Source organism: Eurosta solidaginis, chromosome 5, assembly GCF_040869045.1.
Source record: "Eurosta solidaginis isolate ZX-2024a chromosome 5, ASM4086904v1, whole genome shotgun sequence".
Classification (NCBI taxonomy): Eukaryota; Metazoa; Arthropoda; class Insecta; order Diptera; family Tephritidae; genus Eurosta; species Eurosta solidaginis.
Genome location: NC_090323.1, coordinates 270,888,455 through 270,906,181, shown reverse-complemented (window position 1 = coordinate 270,906,181; position 17,727 = coordinate 270,888,455). Strand labels below are relative to the sequence as shown.

Sequence of the window (17,727 nt, the reverse complement as noted above, 5' to 3'; positions counted from 1 at the left end):
TATATACTAATATTTTGTGATGTTGGCTAATATGCTTACATGTTCGATACATAGATCCTATTTTCTGTGCAATTTTCTTCTCTAAATGATTCATATGTTCTGTGAAACTTAGTTTCTCATCAATTATTACACCTAGATACTTCATTTAATCTACTCTTTCAATTGCATTGGTTTTTATTTTCAGACTAGATTGGATTAAGTTATTAAGGTTCTTGTGAAATATCGTATACTTAGTTTTATCAATATTAAACTTTAGCTTTCTACTGCACAGCCACTTATATAAATTATTTAAGTCTTATTGTATTTTCATGACAGCGCAATCTACATTTTTGTTACTAATGCTAACTAATGCATCATCCTCAAAAAGACTTATTTTTAAATTTCTCAAACAAATTTTTATATCATTGATGTAAATTATAAACAGTATCGGAGCAAGTACTGAGCCTTGTGGCAGCCCAATGTTAACATCAACAACCGATGAAACTGCGTCTCCAATTACCGTCCTCCGCTTTCTGTGATTCAGGTAACTACGAAACAATTCCAAAGCTTTTCCCTTGATCCGAATTGTATCCATTAACTTCAGCAATTCATTTTGATCGATTGTTTCAAACGCCCTCTTTAAGTCTAAGAAGCAAGATACTACTACCTTTTTATCAGCAACAACCTCTTTCCACACTACAATTACCATATTTGTAAACCCGTTATGTAAATATAGCTTAAGTTATTAGAAGTTAAGCAACCCGATTGTAAATTATGTAAAACTATCGATATGAAAATAGAGGGCAACCTTGAAATAAATATGGTGGCCGGCACTTCCGGTAAATCTAAAAACTAGAAAAGTCGTGTTTCAACTTAATCCTTAAAAATCGTATAAAATAATTGAAATACCTAACCAATTTACATGTTCAATGCTGTTTCGCAGGAGTAGCCTTTCCTGAAGCCTGATTGCTCTGGTTGATTATATTATAATCGTCTAGGTATATTATTAGTTGCTTTTTCACCACTGTTTCCATAATTTTTTCATCAATAGGTAGGGTGTTAATCGGACGCAGCTCGTCAGGTTTCATTGTATTTTTTACTTTTGCCACTGGTATTATTGTCACAGGCATCAAAATTTTTACAGTGTTTATTAAAATTATGGCATAAACAGCGAAGTGGTTCATGCATTTCATAATTCGATCTGCATGTAGCTACAAAAATTGAAATAAAATGTCTAGATGGCCTAATTGGAACATTAAACTTGTTTTCACCAAGCAAAAATGGACTATCTATTGACCCTCTTATTAGTTTTACAATAAATAAAACGCCAAGTATCTCCCTGCGGCTCTGTAAAGTGGGTAACTGTAATAGTTTTAACCGGTTGCAGTAGGGGGAAGATTTTTTGAGGGATCCAATGGTAACTGTTTTAAAGCAAAAAGCAAATATTGTTTCTGGACCGATTCCAGCTTGTCAGAATGAACCTGATAACGCGGATTCCAAATTATTGAAGCGTATTCCAAAATAGGCCTGCCCAACGATATAAAGAGAGTTTTTGTAACGTATTGGTCATTGAATTCTTTAGACCAACGTTTAACGAAAGCCAAAGTACCTTTAACCCTATTCACACAAGATTCAATATGAAATTTAAAATCCAATTCTGGATCTATTGTAGCGCCTAAATCAATAAAGTTAGTGACTTGCTTGATTAAATAATGGCCAATAGCATAATCATGGGATCGGCAGGTTTAGTGACAAGCTGTTTACATTACACCAATCAACTAGATAATTCAGATCAGCCTGAAAAAATGCCCTATCCACGGGTAAGCGGATAGGCATTATAAGTTTGACATCATCAGCGTACATCAACGGCTTGCAGTGCTTCAAAACACTTGGAAGGTCGTTAATTAACAGCAGGAACAAAACTGGGCCAAGGTGGCTGTCTTGTGGAACCCCAGAAGATACGTTTATCAACCGAGACCAGCAATTATTAAATATAACTGTTTGTTTTCTTTCCTTTAAATAAGAAGAAACCCAAGGGAGAAACAATGGAGGAAATCCTAACCGATCAAGTTTGAATAAAAGAATGCAATGAGAAACTTTATCGAAGGCCTTACTAAAATCAGTATAAATAACATCAACTTTCTTAAAACTGTTGGATACAAAGGTTGTAAACTCAAGCAAGTTCGACACCGTAGACTTACCCTTGCAACAGCCAAGTTGTGAAAAGTCAACTAATGAAGATACTCTAAAAGCAAGTTGTGTAGTGATAAGCGATTCAAGTAGCTTAGGAATAGTGTTGAGCTTAGCTATTCCTCTATAATTTATAAAACACGTTCTACTTCCATTTTTGTGCAGTGGTATTATGAATTATTCTTTCCACTTCTTGGGAAATATCCATTGCTTCAGGGAGGCATTGAACAAACAGGCTAGAGGTCGATATAAGTATCGAGCACAAGATTTCAGCACAACTGACGGAATTTGATCCGGACTACCAGAGTAAGAAATTTTTAGACTTTCCATGTGCGTTAAAAGATCATCACTACGTATAAATGGGACTACCTGGGAATTCAGGGGAGACAATTTGAAAGAATAATTCAATGGCGGGAAATCAGAGGTATTTGAATAATTAGATTCGACGAAATCCGCGAACATATTTGCAATTTCGAAGCTATCGTTGAAAATGAGATCATTCAGCTTCATTGTAGAAGGAAACCTTTTCATCTTCTTTTTCGAATTAACGAAGCTGAAAAACGACTTAGGATTGTCAAAAATTTGGCTCTTAATCCTACTGATATAGTTCTTGTAACAACTTCTATTTAACGTGTTATACTTGTAGCGTAAAATTGAGTTGGTGGCAAAGGCAGTCATTGAACCAGATTGTTTGTATCGTTTGAATGAACGCGTCTTTTAATTTTTCAGGCGCTTCAGTTCTTTAGTGTCCCAAGCCGTCGATGCTATTGCAGTGGTATCGGACATAGGTATGCATTTTTTGAATATTTCGTATAAAACATTATAAAAATAGATAAAGATAAAGATATACTCTTATCAGTATCCACATCGTATTCAGGCCAATTTATTTTCGACACTTCGAGTAATAATTTAGGCCAGTTAGCTTTTCTAAACAGAAATCTGGGAGGTGTCTTTCGCACTACATTGGAAGTAAGCTCAGATAGATTGTGATAGATAGATTCCATAAAAATCGCAAGAGCTGGATGATATACATCCTCAGGCAGGGCAATGGGATCGCATCGATTTACAAAACAATTTGATGAATCGTCTGCAAAAATTAAATCCAAGCATTTACCAAATTTATTCTGAATGTTGTTCACTTGAAAAAGTCCAGCATCAGATAAGTCGTTCAGGAAATCGCAGAAGATAGCGCGAGAAGAAGTAGGGACTAGTATTCCTTCTATAAGACTCCACGTCACACATGGCAGATTAAAATCGCCAAGGACCCGACGGATCTCCAAGAGCGCATAATGGACGGAGTATTCAGGGGATGTGGGCATGCCCTAGTCTTTTGCGGGGTGTACTTCCAAGCAGGACTCCTCCTCGTAGACTGCGAGAACGAGAAGACTGTTAATTGGTTCGTAGAGGTAATACCGACGCTTGAGGGGTGGACAGGGCCACCATTATGCACGAGATGCGGGGATGATATACCGCCGACGCATAATGTGACCATGTTCCTCCCCAGAAGTGCGGAACGCCCCATAGAGTTTGCATTACGGCCCCTCGCGAACCAAAACGAGGGCCTCAGGACGCAGAGATGGCGTGTTATTAATTGCAGCGCAGAAGAAACAGGCCTACGTCTGGAGGTGGGCATAGATGGGGAATCATACCAGCTCACACGCAGGAACGGATTCAAGCTGCATTATAGGTACGGCTTGGTCCAAGTGAGACCTTGGAGGCAAAGGCAACCAGGGAATGGTGAACAGCCGGGAAACAAGGCAGAGGCAGAGGGCGCCGACAGAGTCGAGCTGTCGGATGAGGATATGTCGGACGCGAGCACCGACACCATCCGAGCAGGTGAGTCTACAAACCCTCCCACCGCAGCAAGCAGAAGCGATGCAATTGCACAGCCAAGGGATGAGGAAATCCCTACCATACAGGAGCTCATCGAGGGCTTGAACCTACAGGAGCTGGCACTGAAAAAGCGGGACGACAGCGAGAGCGGGTTTCGGATTACGACGACCCGATGAGGCCGGCCGGGCCAAAATGACCGGCATAATTATCCAGATAGCCCAGATCCATCTCCATCACGCCATTGCAGCTTCGACTGTACTGGCGAGGAAGTTTGCCTCGGATGATCTGGGCATTGCCCACATACAGGAACCTTGAGTATACAAGGGACAGGTGAGGGGCCTTAATGTGAGTAATAATAGAATAATTTGGGATCTCTCTCATGAGAGACCTAGAGCATGTGTAATGCGTCAAAACAGATATTAACTATTTTTGCATTACAGGGTTTTTAAGTCGAGAGTTGGTGGCGGTGCAAATCGATGCAAAGACCAATGGAGACCACTCCAGCATTGTGCTAGCTGCAGCCTATTTCCCGGGGGACGAAAATACAATCCCTCCAGATAACGTCCAGAAGCTGGTAGCATATTGCAGGAGAGCCAAACGTTAGTTTTAGGAAGCGATGCTAACTCCCATAACACGGAGTGGGACAGCAGTGATACTAACCAAAGGGGTGAGTGTTTGCTAGAATATATAGCCAGTAATGATTTAACTATATACAACGTCGGGAGTAAACCGACGTTTGTTACAAGAGCCAGGGCAGAAGTCCTTGATATAACACTCGGCAACGACCTAACTGAGAATATGATCTCGAAATGGAGGGTCTCGGAAGAACCCTCCCTTTCGGATTACAGGATCATAAGGTTTGAGCTGGGTACTGTAACGGGGCAAGCCAACGCTAAAAAAAAATCCCATGAAAACAGACTGGGGCAACTACAAAAGAATTATAGAGGCTAACGTAGATAGCCTCAAGAACAAGTGCAGAAGCACCAATTGTGCCGAGTTAGAGAGCAGAGAGGACAGGGCAAATCAGATAATGATAGATGCCTACAACTCCAGTTGCAGAACCTCCTTAGTTAAAGGTAAAAAGACAACCCCCTGGTGGTCGCATGATCTGATCTCACTAAGGAGGAAAGGCAGGAAACTTTTTAACGTGGAAAGGAGGACCGGCAACTGGGAGGAATCCACTCAAAATCTAACAAAGTACAATAAAGAGATAAGGAAAGCTAAAAGGGAAAGTTTGAGGAATTTCTGTGAGGGAATTTCCAGCACACCTGCAGCGGCAAGGCTACACAAGGCCTTAGCCAAAGAGCAGAGAAAGATTAACCTAGCAATTAGGCTCCCAGACGGTATCTATACCGGAACAGTGGAAGAGCGAGCACAGGCCCTGCTACAAGCACATTTTCCTGCTGCCTCTCCGCAAGTACCGGAACCTCTATTCCCCAGAGTGAAACCAACCCCATCAGACTGGCAATTAGCCAACTCCCTCTTCTGTGAGGCCAGAATCAGAAAGGCAGTGGAATCCTTTGAGAAATACAAATCTCCGGGGTTGGATGGCATCTACCCGGCGCTAATGCAGCAAAGAACACAGATTATCCCACATCTCGCCAGGATCATTAAAGATAGCCTGCCACTGGGATACATACCCATGATGTGGAGAGAGCAAACGTGGTTTTCATACCAAATCAGGAAAAAAGGACTATTCACCAGGAAAGTCCTTCAGACCAATAAGTCTAACCTCTTTTGTCTTGAAGGCAATGGAAAAGATAATAGACCAAGAAATTAGGTCGAACGCCCTCAAGAGCTGGCCCCTACATCATAGCCAGCATGCGTACAGAGCGGGTAGGTCCACGGACACAGCTCTGTACCAATTAACATCTGAAATACAGAGGGCGTTCGAAACAGAGGATACAGTGCTTTGCGCTTTCCTTGATATCGAGGGTGCTTTTGACAACACATCTCACGAAAGCGTAAACATAGCACTGCAGAGAACAGGAATTCGGATGCCTATCCAGAGATGGATTGACAACCTACTCCGCAAAAGAATTGCTGAAGTCCATGAAGGTAACAGCGCTGTTAAGGTTAATACCACGAGGGGGTGCCACCAAGGAGGTGTCCTGTCACCCCTTCTGTGGTAGTGGATGAACTCCTGCAAAGGCTATCAAACAGTGGCATAAGATGCCAAGGATATGCTGACGACATCGTCATAATTACAAGAGGTAAATTCAAGAGTACGTTCTGTGACATAATACAAAGATCATTGAATATCACGAGGGGATGGTGCGCCAGTATGGGGCTTAACATCAACCCATCTAAGACAACCATCACCCCCGTTTACCAGAAGAAAGGTCCTACCAGCCCTGAGAGCAATAACAATAGATGGCGTGGTACTAGAATGTGGAACCGCTGTGAAATACTTGGGGGTCATCTTCGACACCAAGCTCCTATGGAAACAACACTTCGACTCCATGAGAGCTAGGCCACGAGGTCCATCATGGTATGCAAACGTCTAGCAGGCAAATCATGGGGCTGTAGCCCACATATGCTAAGATGGATGTATACCATGATAGTAAAACTTATGATAACATATGGCTCGATAGCCTGGGCATCGAGAACAACTCGGTCGACGACGAGTTAAGCACTGTCAAAACTTCAGCGACTGGCATGTGTATGCATCACTGGAGCTATGCGCACATGCCCTGCAACAGCGCTGAAGGCTATCCTCGATCTAACCCCGCTGCATATATCAATAGACCAGTCAGCCAAGCTAACCCTCCTGAATATCGTCAAGGAAGGTTCGGGCAAAGGTAAAGTCATATCGTCCCGGAAGATGGAGGAATTGAGTGAGAGGATCCCAATCTCTCAACTCCCGAGGGATGATATACTCAGGCAGATAGTTTATGAGAAAAGGTACAAAGTAGAACTGAGAGACAAGGGTACGTGGGAGGAAAGCATAATTAAGAACATGCATCAGCTAAATAGAATAGTATGGTATACCGATGGCTCGAAGACGCCAGAGGGGATTGGATCTGGAGTCGTTGGACCCAGAGCCAAGATATCAACACCCCTGGGAGTATACCCGAGCATTTTTCAAGCGGAAGTATTCGCCATAAGCCAGTGTACTGATCCGAACCTTCAGCGCGAATACTCCAATGAAACAATTGGCCGCCCTCAAGGCGATATCGGCGTCTGAAATAAAATCAGCACTGGTTCTTGAGTGCGTTGAAAAACTAAATCAACTAGGAGCACACAACGAACTACTGTTGGCCTGGGTTCCTGGCCACAGGGCAGTTGAGGGTAATGAGCAGGCGGAAAGACCTATTGGTCCTGAGCCCTTCCCGCCAGTGAAGCAGCTGAGGGCACAATAGACCAATGGTCGCAGTGCGATCCTCAATTAACTGCCTATCTATCTATCTAAAATAGCCAAGTACAATGACAGAATCGCAGGCCCTGGCGGTACTGACCACAGATTTCACGATTGAGCAATGCTTTAAATATCAAGAAATGTCAGAATGTGGGGGAATATAACTTGCAACAACTGCAAAATACACCTCCTCCGCCGAAAACCTAGTGTGGACAGCTATTAACACACCTCCACCAACTCTGGCTAGTCGATTTTTTCTTGAAACCTCAAAAGAGTCTGATAAAACTTCGGCATTAAATACTGTTGGTTTCAACCAAGTTTCGGTAAATACCAATACATCATAACAAATGTCATGGCTCTGAAGAAAAATTTCTGTTAGTTTAGTGTTCAACCCCCTAACGTTCTGATAATAAATATTAAATGTCAAGTTTTTGTTTGATGAAACATTGTTTAGTTTTTTACCACCTCTGGAGTGTTTCCTGACAAGTTTTTTGAATTATTTAGAGTACGGTTCGACTTTCTATAGTACAAATGCACAACAGAATGTTTGGGCCAGAAAGAAGCATCAAGTACTCTATCAAAAAATGAATCAAAATTAAACTTAAAGACATTGGCCCGTAATCATAGTCGCTGACTAAAATACCCTTTAGTTAAAATCTTGCCTAAATTAAAAATGGGATTTAAAATTTTGGTCTGTCATAGACATATTAAACACAGTTTTCAGCTAAAATAAGCATGGACAGGGTATCCGCATGAAAAAAAGGCATTGATTGGCGCTATGAAAATTTTTTTTAGAAGTTTTAAAAGTTCACCCTGATCCTTACAACCGCGGTTACTTGACACCACGTATAAAAAATGGTAATATTTTACTTGACAAAAACTCTTACAATACCACAAAAATTGTCAAAGGGGTACATGAGTGCACAATCTATTAATTGAACATGAACATATTTATTTAAAGAAAATTTACTTAATTTCGTTCTTAAAAAATTATTTAAATCGCGCAACATAAACGAGTAGGTATTTAAAGTTTATTTGGGCTCCTTAAAGCAAAGGAAGCAACAAGGCTATTCACTCATACACTCGTATTCATTTTGAATATTTTATATAGTTAGTAAGAATATTGTAAAGAAAAGTTGTTTGCATTAAGACAGATGTGACGACCAAAATGATGCAAACCTTAAATGTTAGGTAGCCCTAACCGTTAAAGCCGTTTGATTTAATAGACCCGAAACCGCATAGGGATATCTCTAACCTCGAAAAGTATGCAGGACATTCAATGATAATCAGGTCAAATCAAATTTAGGTTTGCCTTCGCAAAGCCAGCATAAATAAAGGCAGTTTAGCATAGTTTTCCATAGGAAAGAAATGACCTAGAATGTTGAGCCATTGTACATGGACCTGCAAAGTGTAAGTCCTTTTTACATAAGAAAATCATTGAACTCAAGTCGATCATGACATAGACTAAGAGCGTGATAAAGGAGGGAAGTAGTACAATAGCGCCCGTACCAAACAGTTCTTAAAATTGTTGTTGCTAATTCTTGTTGTATTCCGTGTTTTATTTCATGCTTTCTTTTAAGAGGAATTTGCAAATGTAAAGGGGAATAGAAGATACAAGAGGAAATGCCAGCAGTATTGAATTCAAGAATTCTGCAACGTAATTCAATAATTAGAAGTTGGAAATAAGAAATTGTTCTTTTATTAATAGATATTCACAAAAAACCGAACAATTGCCATCAAACGGCTGCGAAACTGGTGAAAATGGTATCAGCGCAAAACGCCTTTTTAGTTAATTCTTTTCTGTGTACAGCAATATCACCAAAATTACTTAATTGAAGATTTCGCATATGTGGAGCCAAGTAACCATCGCACATTTCAAAATTGTGTAATTTTCGTCACAAACATATTGTTTTGATTTTACTGCAAATCCTCTTATTTGCAACCTTCTGCTAAGTTCGAATCACTAAACTGTTGAATAAATAACACCACTGTTCAGTAATGCAAAATGGTCTTTATTAAAGTACTTCACAATAAATACCTCTACTATTGCTCGACAGATAGCGTGCTCAATTAAAACTGATTGTAGCGCCTCTACTATTGCTGCCTTTTATACTCTTTGATTTCCTCGTTGCATCTTCTAGGCGCTTCTGTTATAGAATCTACCAGTTGATTATCTGTTATAATGTACGTGTATAGCTATCATATGCGCGTGTGTTTGTGAGCGACACTTCCCAAATTATAATTGCATATCTCAGATAAGATATCTGCATGTGTTTGTGCGTTGCTTCTACGCTGCGTGTACGTACATATGTGTAGACAAAATGATTGAATTATTGATGTGCATCAAGTCACTGCTTAGCATCGGCTTAGAGATGGCATTACCCCTTAGTGTTGCTAATATTCGTAACACTGCCCTCCACCTAAGTCTGATCGTCCCGATCAGACAAATCTCTCGATCTAAACGCCGCTAGCATCTCCAAATGTACCACTCTTCTACTTCGTGGTTTCCCAATGGTTTGTATGCGGTAGATGGTGTCACTGATCTTCTTCACAACTTTGTACGGGCCTTCCCAACTGCACCGAATCTTGGATGGAACACTTTCCGCTGGTGAGGGTTGTATAACAGTACCAACTCTCCCGCCAAAAAACCTTCCGAATTATTGTTCTCATCGTACCTATGTTTCATCGTACTACTCATTACCCTGGTTCGTTTCTTCACACTCTGTTGTTTGGCCAATGAACTACTTGGTAGAACTTGCGCTTGACGGATTTGCTTTGCATAATCAGTATCGTTCTGACGCTTCACAACAGTAGTGTGTCCTGGCTTGAAACCACCCTTGAATTCTTTCTGCGAAATTCTATCCTTAGTTTTAGTACGTCCGTTAGGGCTTTTCAATGCCAGTGTTTCTCTCACAGGTACCTTCGGTTTTGATTTGTTTGGCCCATTTGTTCCATCAACCTTTGCTCGATCTACTTTCCTCGACTTTCGTGGCCTCTGTCGAATCTCCTCTACCAGCACTCGCTTACTGCTGAACCCTTTTTCCAAACTGAAGTTAAGTGGCACATCCTGGTTCTTATACTGCATAATCCTTCTCTGCATATCGATCCTGATGTCATAGTCAACTAAGAAATCCACTCCCAATATGACTTCATCAACGATCTCTGCCACAACGAATTTGTGTAGAACCATGACCTCCCCAATTAAGACTTCACATACCACTTCTCCTGGACTTGGTTATACTCGCGAGTGACCGTACGCAACCTTGCTCCAGGTAACGGTTTTACTCTCCTGTTGACCAAGTCAGATCGGATTAAGGAATGAGATGCGCCCGTATCTACAGTCACTACACGCTCCTTTCCATCCAGCTTTCCTTCGACGGCAAGACTGCTCGATTTTCTTCCAATTTGCGACACAGATATCATAGGACATTCAATAGCTGGGGCAAGTTTTCGTTCTTTACATCTGACACGTTCTTGCTCATCTCCTCCAGCTTTGCGTTTACGGCCACCCACATTGTTGGAACTATTAGGACCAAGATCGCAATGACGTGTAATGTGACCGGGCTTACCGCATTTGATAACTCTTCCACTCCGCTTTAGCGATCCTTTCAGCACCTCCGATATTGCGTCTACCCACTCTGGCCTTTCTACTTCCACGCGGCGTGCTTTGAAAACTGACTTACACAGAAGCGTCGCTGTTTCCTGAATCAGAGCTTGTGACACCGTTTCTGCGAATGTTAGCTTTGGGTTTGCGTATGTAGTTCGCTTTGTTTCGACGTCCCGTATGCCATTTATAAAGCTCTGAATCTTTACCCTTTCAGTGTATTCCACGGGTGCGTCCACATTCTCTAAATGTGCCAGCGTTTCAACATCCGACGTAAACTCTTGCAATGCTTCACCAGGCCTCTGGAAGCGGTTCAGCAACTCTATTTGGTACATCTGTCTCCTATGGTCAGTTCCGTATCGTCTCTCTAGAGCACCTATCAATGCTTCATAATAGTTCCGTTCGCCCTCTGAAATGGTTTGTAAAATCTCAGCTGCAGGCCCTTTCAATGCCATGAACAGCAAGTTTATCTTCAGCATTCTAGTTGTTCACTGCTGCGGTCTTCCCAAACTGCAGCTTAAAGACCTGGAAAGGAACAGTGCCGTCAAAAGATGGAGTTTTTACCTTCGTATTGTTTGCTGAAACAACTGGGCGATTTAGTTGAAACTCCTGTACATGACCTCGCAATGTTTCAATCTCGGCATCGATTTTGTTCTCAAGTTGCAAAATTTTTGTGTCTTGCGCCTCCATCTTCGAAGAAATATGTCCTTCTTGCTCTTCCAGTTGTGCAGAGATCTGCGCTGATATTTGTGCCGACATTTCGGATATTCGTGCCTCTTGTGCTTCAATCTTCGTTTTCTGTTCTTCCAGTTGAGTTTCCATCTTGGATGTAATCTGTGTCGACATTTGTAAAATATGCGTTTATTGTGCTCTTCTTTGACGTTATGCGGTTCTCCTGCGATTCCAGTTGAGATGACATTTGTGAAGACATTTCTGACATTTGCGACGACATTGATGTTACTGTCGATGTTTGTGCATATATTGCAGCCAAAATCATGTTCAAGTCTGTGCTCGTAACTGTCTGCGATGTTTCGTTTTTCTCTTCAATTTTTGTTGTTGTCTCGTCCCCATCAGGATAAAAGACATACTCGTCCACATCAATTCCTTGCGACTCCATTATCTCTCGTAGCCGTGCTTGAAGTTCGATCTTATTGCCGTTTGTATTCAATCCACGGTTCTCCAACTCCTTTTTAGTTGCTGGATCCCCAATTCACTCAAATTTGCCATGTCCAAGTTTTATTCCCAATCTTCGGTATTTATTCAACATTTCCTCTTCTGACTCCAATTGTAACGATTATACTGCAAATCCTCTTATTTGCAACCTTCTGCTAAGTTCGAATCACTAAACTGTTGAATAAATAACACCACTATTCAGTAATGCAAAATGGTCTTTATTAAAGTACTTCACAATAAATAACTCTACTATTGCTCGACAGATAGCGTGCTTAAACAAAACTGATTATAGCGGCTCTACTATTTCGGCCTTTTATACTCTTTGATTTCCTCGTTGCATCTTCTAGGCGCTTCTGTTCTAGAATCTACTATTTGGTTATCTGTTATAATTATAACTACAGATGCACGTGTATAGCTCTCATATGCGCGTGTGTTTGTGAGCGACACTTCCCCAATTATAATTGCATATCTCAGATAAGATATCTGCATGTGTTTGTGCGTTGCCTAGACATAATAGCTATCATCCGGTGGCAAATTCCTGAGCCAGATAAATAATTTTGCATGTAAATGCAACAACAACGGTTTGAGCCAGATAAATCCAAATAGAAGTCTGGTTCAATTTGTGAGCCAGATAATTTGTTAATTACTTCTTTTTAGATTGGCAACGCGGCCTTTGATATACCTACTTTTTCAAAAATAGATGTCGCTGCTTAACCTTTCGCCGTATGATCATAACAATAATAATGAAAAAATAATTATTGTTAGGCCTTGAGCTCGATTCAAACCCGCGATCTTAAAAATCAGTAGGCCGATATAACACCAAAAATTTTTAAAAAAAGATCGATTGAATCGATAAAAAATTCAATCGAAATCCAGCTCTAGTTTGATTAATTTTTGGTTTCGTGTCATCGATGGGATTTGTATTCAACAATTTAGAGAAATCAGCTAATTATCAATATTTTCAAAATGGGAAACGGTAGAAGGAATTGGCGTGGTAATCGTGAAAATAAAAGCCAGTATCAAAAAAACAAACAACATAAACGCCAATCCTTTCCAAGACACAATCAATTTAAAGCACAGAAAACAGTTCCGTACTGGCAAAACACCACCAGGCCTCAGTAAGTTGCACATGTTTGCTATTTGCTTTATATAAATATGTACACAGATACTAAAGATGACCGAGTACATTTGTACAGGCAACCCATGATTAACAAACTGTCTATACGTGAAGACCAAGTGGGTATAACGGAATATGTTAGCAAAACTGCAGGTTTCATCGGAGTGGTCAAATCTCGCTATTCCGATTTCCACGTTAACGAAATTGATACCAATGGCAAGGTGTTGCATTTCAACGATATGACTGTGCCACTTTTGCCGCAGGAAAGTATATTTTATGCGAGCAACTACAAAATATTGAAGTGAATAATATTAATATTCTCATAGCTTTGGATGAAGTAGAGCTGGCTAATGCACAAAAAGAATTCAGTGACATCATGACTCCCGATGTATGGACCAATATTGGGCTATTAGCAGCAATGAAAGCATCTGACCCTGCAGCACAGCCAATCGAAATAAATGTAACAGCATTGGACAAAGAGAAACGCACAAAAATACATAACGTATTAAAACAATTGTATGGTTTTAAAGTGGTTAGTTCTACTATCACAAAGATAATAGATTCTAAGGAAGAACGATTTGTTAAAATTATGAAGCCCAAAGGCAACCAAAGTAGGTATCACCAATTCTGAAGAAAACAGTAGCTAAACGAAAAATAATAATTGTTCCACAAAAACACAATTTTATGGGCAAAATATATATTAGATGATTGCATCTTTCGGTTATTTCAGCTGAGAGGCGTCAAAAATGGACATTTCCAGGAGAATATGTGCATTTTCTCGTGTTTAAGTCAAATATGGACACAAGCGAAGCAGCATCAAAACTAGCAGGACATTTGAGGTGCTTTCATTATAAGATAAATTTTAGTATATGGTGTGATTACTAAGTTTTCATAAAATATTTCAGAACACATCCTTCTAAAATAAATTATTGTGGTAGTAAAGACAAACGTGCCAAAACCACACAAAAATTTTGTATAAAACGTCGAGAACCCTCACATATTGTAAGCGCTGCACAAAGCTCCAAAATTAAGGTTGGCAATTTTGAGTTCAGTAGTGAGGTGCTCAAGTTGGGCGATTTGAAAGGAAATCGATTTAGAATCGCTTTAAGACACATTGCTGGAGATGAGCAGGAAATAGAAAAGTGTCTGCTGAACTTACGTGATCACGGATTTATAAATTACTTCGGGTTGCAACGATTTGGTAATAGTCCGGGAACACCCACTTACGAGATTGGCGTGGCTTTGTTGAAGTCGGATTATAAAACGGTACAAAATTAGTTACGTTTATCACCTATGTAAATTAAAAAAAAAAACCTTTATTTGTACACTGCTCGTTTGAAGGTAATGTTATTCGCCGAGTTAGGGAATCTGTTTTTTGGTTTAAAAACAAAGGATGCAAAAATTTGGTCGAATTCGGAAACTATCCTTATTACTAGTGTCGATCCCAGTACATAATCGACCGCTCAGCGATCATTGATTATCTTGATAAAAATAGTATTATATGCATATACTTCGACACATGAAAAATATCTAGAAATCTGTTTGGATTGCACTAATCATTTGTAATGGCCCAAAGACTTGGCGTATATTTTGATAAAAGCAGAATTAAATGCTTAACTATATATCGCACTCTAAACCAAAAAAAAAAAACTACCAACTCAAAAAAACAAAACATTTAAGACAATTCTCAGCATGGTCGTATTCGTTTTAAAGTATTAAGTTTTAAGAGTAAAATTTGAACCTGGCTTTTAGCATCCACTCGCATAATTAGTTTTGATGAAATCACATATGACTAGGGCGTTTTTCCTTCCAAGTACTTAAATCAATACAATTTTAAACACGAAATGGCTTCGTATTTTCAGGTTGCTGAACTTATATTAAAACCTCGCGACCACGATCCATTTTTCATGGCTAACATACGGAAATTTTGGTGGGAGCATAGGGACTCGGCCGCTGCTGCTGCAATGTTTCGTACAAAAGACTTTATAGAAAAGAAGTTGTTGGATGGACTGGCGGAATATGGTGAGCATGATTACGCCTCGGCATTGAGAAAAGTAAGTATTTTGAAAACTGCCAATGGCTTCAGATATGATATTTATATGTTTTACTTTTGCGTTTGATGAAAAAACAAAAAATAGATACCACGTAACATGCTACTGCTTTATCCACATGCATTCCAAAGCCTAGTATTTAATCTCATTGCTTCTCGTCGTATAAAAATATTTGGCATACAGCTGATACCGGGCGATTTGGTTTATCGCAATAAAGAAGAATTGGACGAAGATCTTGTTGAAAAGGCTAAATTTCAGTGTATTATCGAACAAACTGGAATTTTAGCAGCGGGTTCGTCGAATGATGCAGCACCTGAAGAAATCGAGACAGTTGAAAATGTGGATTCCGTTTTTAAGAGAAAGGTTAAACCGTTAACGGAGGAAGATATTGCAAGTGGCGAATATACATTATATGATGTTGTTTTACCTTTGCCTGGTTATGATATAACATATCCGGCCAATGAAGTTGGTACTTGGTACACAGAGATTTTGGAAGAATATGGCTTGTCATCAGAAAATTTGCGTCACAAGGTTAAAACTTATTCCTTGGCAGGTGCATATCGAAAATTGTTAATCCGCCCTAGTAATTTAACATGGAAATTTCGTAAATATTCTGATCCAGAAAAAGCACTAATCGCTTCTGATTGGGATCACATTATTGGCGAAGCCAAAGCAATAGAAGAGGAAAAGACTGAAGGCAAATCAAAAGCTTTGTTGCTAGATTTCTGTTTGCCACCATCGGTATACGCTACAATGCTAATAAGGGAATTATTAAAAACGGACACATCGGCTACTAGTCAACATGAAGTAGAAAATAATGAAATAAATAAAAAAAATCAAAATGCTTGCGAACAGAAAGTTGACAGTGAAAATAGCTCATCCTCCAACAAGCGTAAACTAGATGTTAATGCCTTGGAAGCAGTAGAGGAAAAGAGATTGAAAGAGGACGGTGGTGATATTCCATTACCATAATTTCCTTCGAATTTCGGTGCCACAAATTTGGAACGGCGGATACTTTATATTGACATATATTCAAAGGATTTATCTTACAAAAGTTAAACAGCACTAAAAATACTTGAAAGCTATTAGGATTTTTGCTCATACACTATTGAAAAGTATAGGAGCATGTGAAAAGCTTTATAAAGCCAAGTAAAAAAACAGTTATATGAATGGCTTGTATTTACTGCGAAGAGTTAAACTGCATACATACCTAATTTACAAAACCAAATAATTTTATCATAGTCTAAAACGCACGTCAAATTCTCTTGTAATTAGTATAATTTTAACGGAATGCAACCATGATGTAAAGTAATAAATAACAAAATCCCATTATCACCAACAAATTTGGTGTTAGTTTTATCAGTTTTTCTGGGAAAGAAATGGCATCGCCCTCTTACTGACTCATTTTTGGTTTGTAGGTATCACTATCACTACATAGTATAAAACAAAGTCGCTTTTTCTGTCCCTATGTCCCTTTGAATATTTAAACCTTTAAAACTACGCAACGGATTTTAATGATTTTTTTTAAATAGATAGAGTGGTATAAGAGGAAGATTTATATGTATAATAAGATCCATTAAATAGTGGGGAAATGGTGTTATTTTTGAAGTTTCTAATGTGATGTATATATAAAAGATATAAAAGAAAGTGGTGTGTTGTGACCTTATCATCGTTTATTATTACCAAGACAATATAAATTAGGTTTATTTCATTAGAATTACCAAATACATTAAATAAAATTAGGTACAAATTATAAAATATGTGTGAATTAAAAGCGTCTGTTTCGGCTGCTCTTTATCTTCTTAAGCTGCAAATATGCACCGACGTGTGTCGTACGTACGGACGTTTGTCGTACGAAACACGTTTGACCGAACCCTCAAGCCCGTAGGAATCAATGTGTGCGTCTGTGCACATGTACATAATATATTTGCGTGTGTATGGTTTACAGGAAAGCACTGTTGCCATTGACCAGTTTGCAACAACAACAACCAGTTTGCATGCCCCCCAGCTGGTTAGGGGGTCAGAATATACCCGCGGTAGGTATGCCTGACTAAAATACCAGATTCAAGGGGCTGTGTAGCGCAACCCTTCAGGTTGCCAGCGCAATATATAGCTTCTCCAAACCCAATTGTCAACCTAACCTATCCGCGGCGAATCCTGTTTCACTAACAGACGAGGCTCTGGCGAACCCAAGCTCCTCATGGAACTTGGGGGAGGAAGGGGATGGCCTGAAAGTTTATTGTGGCCACATAAATCTTTCCCGAGATGGTAGGATTACCACCTTAATGGTGCTGTCGTACCGGTTACCGGATCTGTATCCGGTAAAGGACCATCACATCGATAACACTCCCCAAAGCCTTCCGGGAGCAACCTTATCGCTACAACAACAACAACAACAACCAGTTTATGCATGTTTATGCAA

General features: G+C 39.8%; 1 protein-coding gene across 1 annotated transcript; it reads left to right on the top strand.

The window, feature by feature from the left end:
* The first annotated feature begins 12,998 nt into the window (after positions 1 to 12,998).
* On the top strand, positions 12,999 to 16,648 carry LOC137251848 (pseudouridylate synthase 7 homolog). Its single transcript, XM_067786739.1, has 7 exons — positions 12,999 to 13,255; positions 13,334 to 13,521; positions 13,581 to 13,865; positions 13,985 to 14,093; positions 14,160 to 14,520; positions 15,117 to 15,308; positions 15,393 to 16,648. Exons 1-7 carry the CDS (start codon positions 13,104 to 13,106, stop codon positions 16,275 to 16,277), a joined length of 2,172 nt encoding a protein of 723 aa, XP_067642840.1. The 5' UTR covers positions 12,999 to 13,103; the 3' UTR covers positions 16,278 to 16,648.
* The last annotated feature ends 1,079 nt before the right edge of the window (positions 16,649 to 17,727 follow it).

Excerpts from the sequence above, each read along its gene's own strand:
- LOC137251848 (XM_067786739.1), top strand. The coding sequence starts at position 13,104 with ATGGGAAACGGTAGAAGGAATTGGCGTGGTAATCGTGAAAATAAAAGC. Across the intron at positions 13,866-13,984 it reads GAAGCCCAAAGGCAACCAAA|CTGAGAGGCGTCAAAAATGG; the intron begins GTAGGTATCACC and ends CGGTTATTTCAG. Across the intron at positions 14,521-15,116 it reads TGAAGTCGGATTATAAAACG|GTTGCTGAACTTATATTAAA; the intron begins GTACAAAATTAG and ends TCGTATTTTCAG.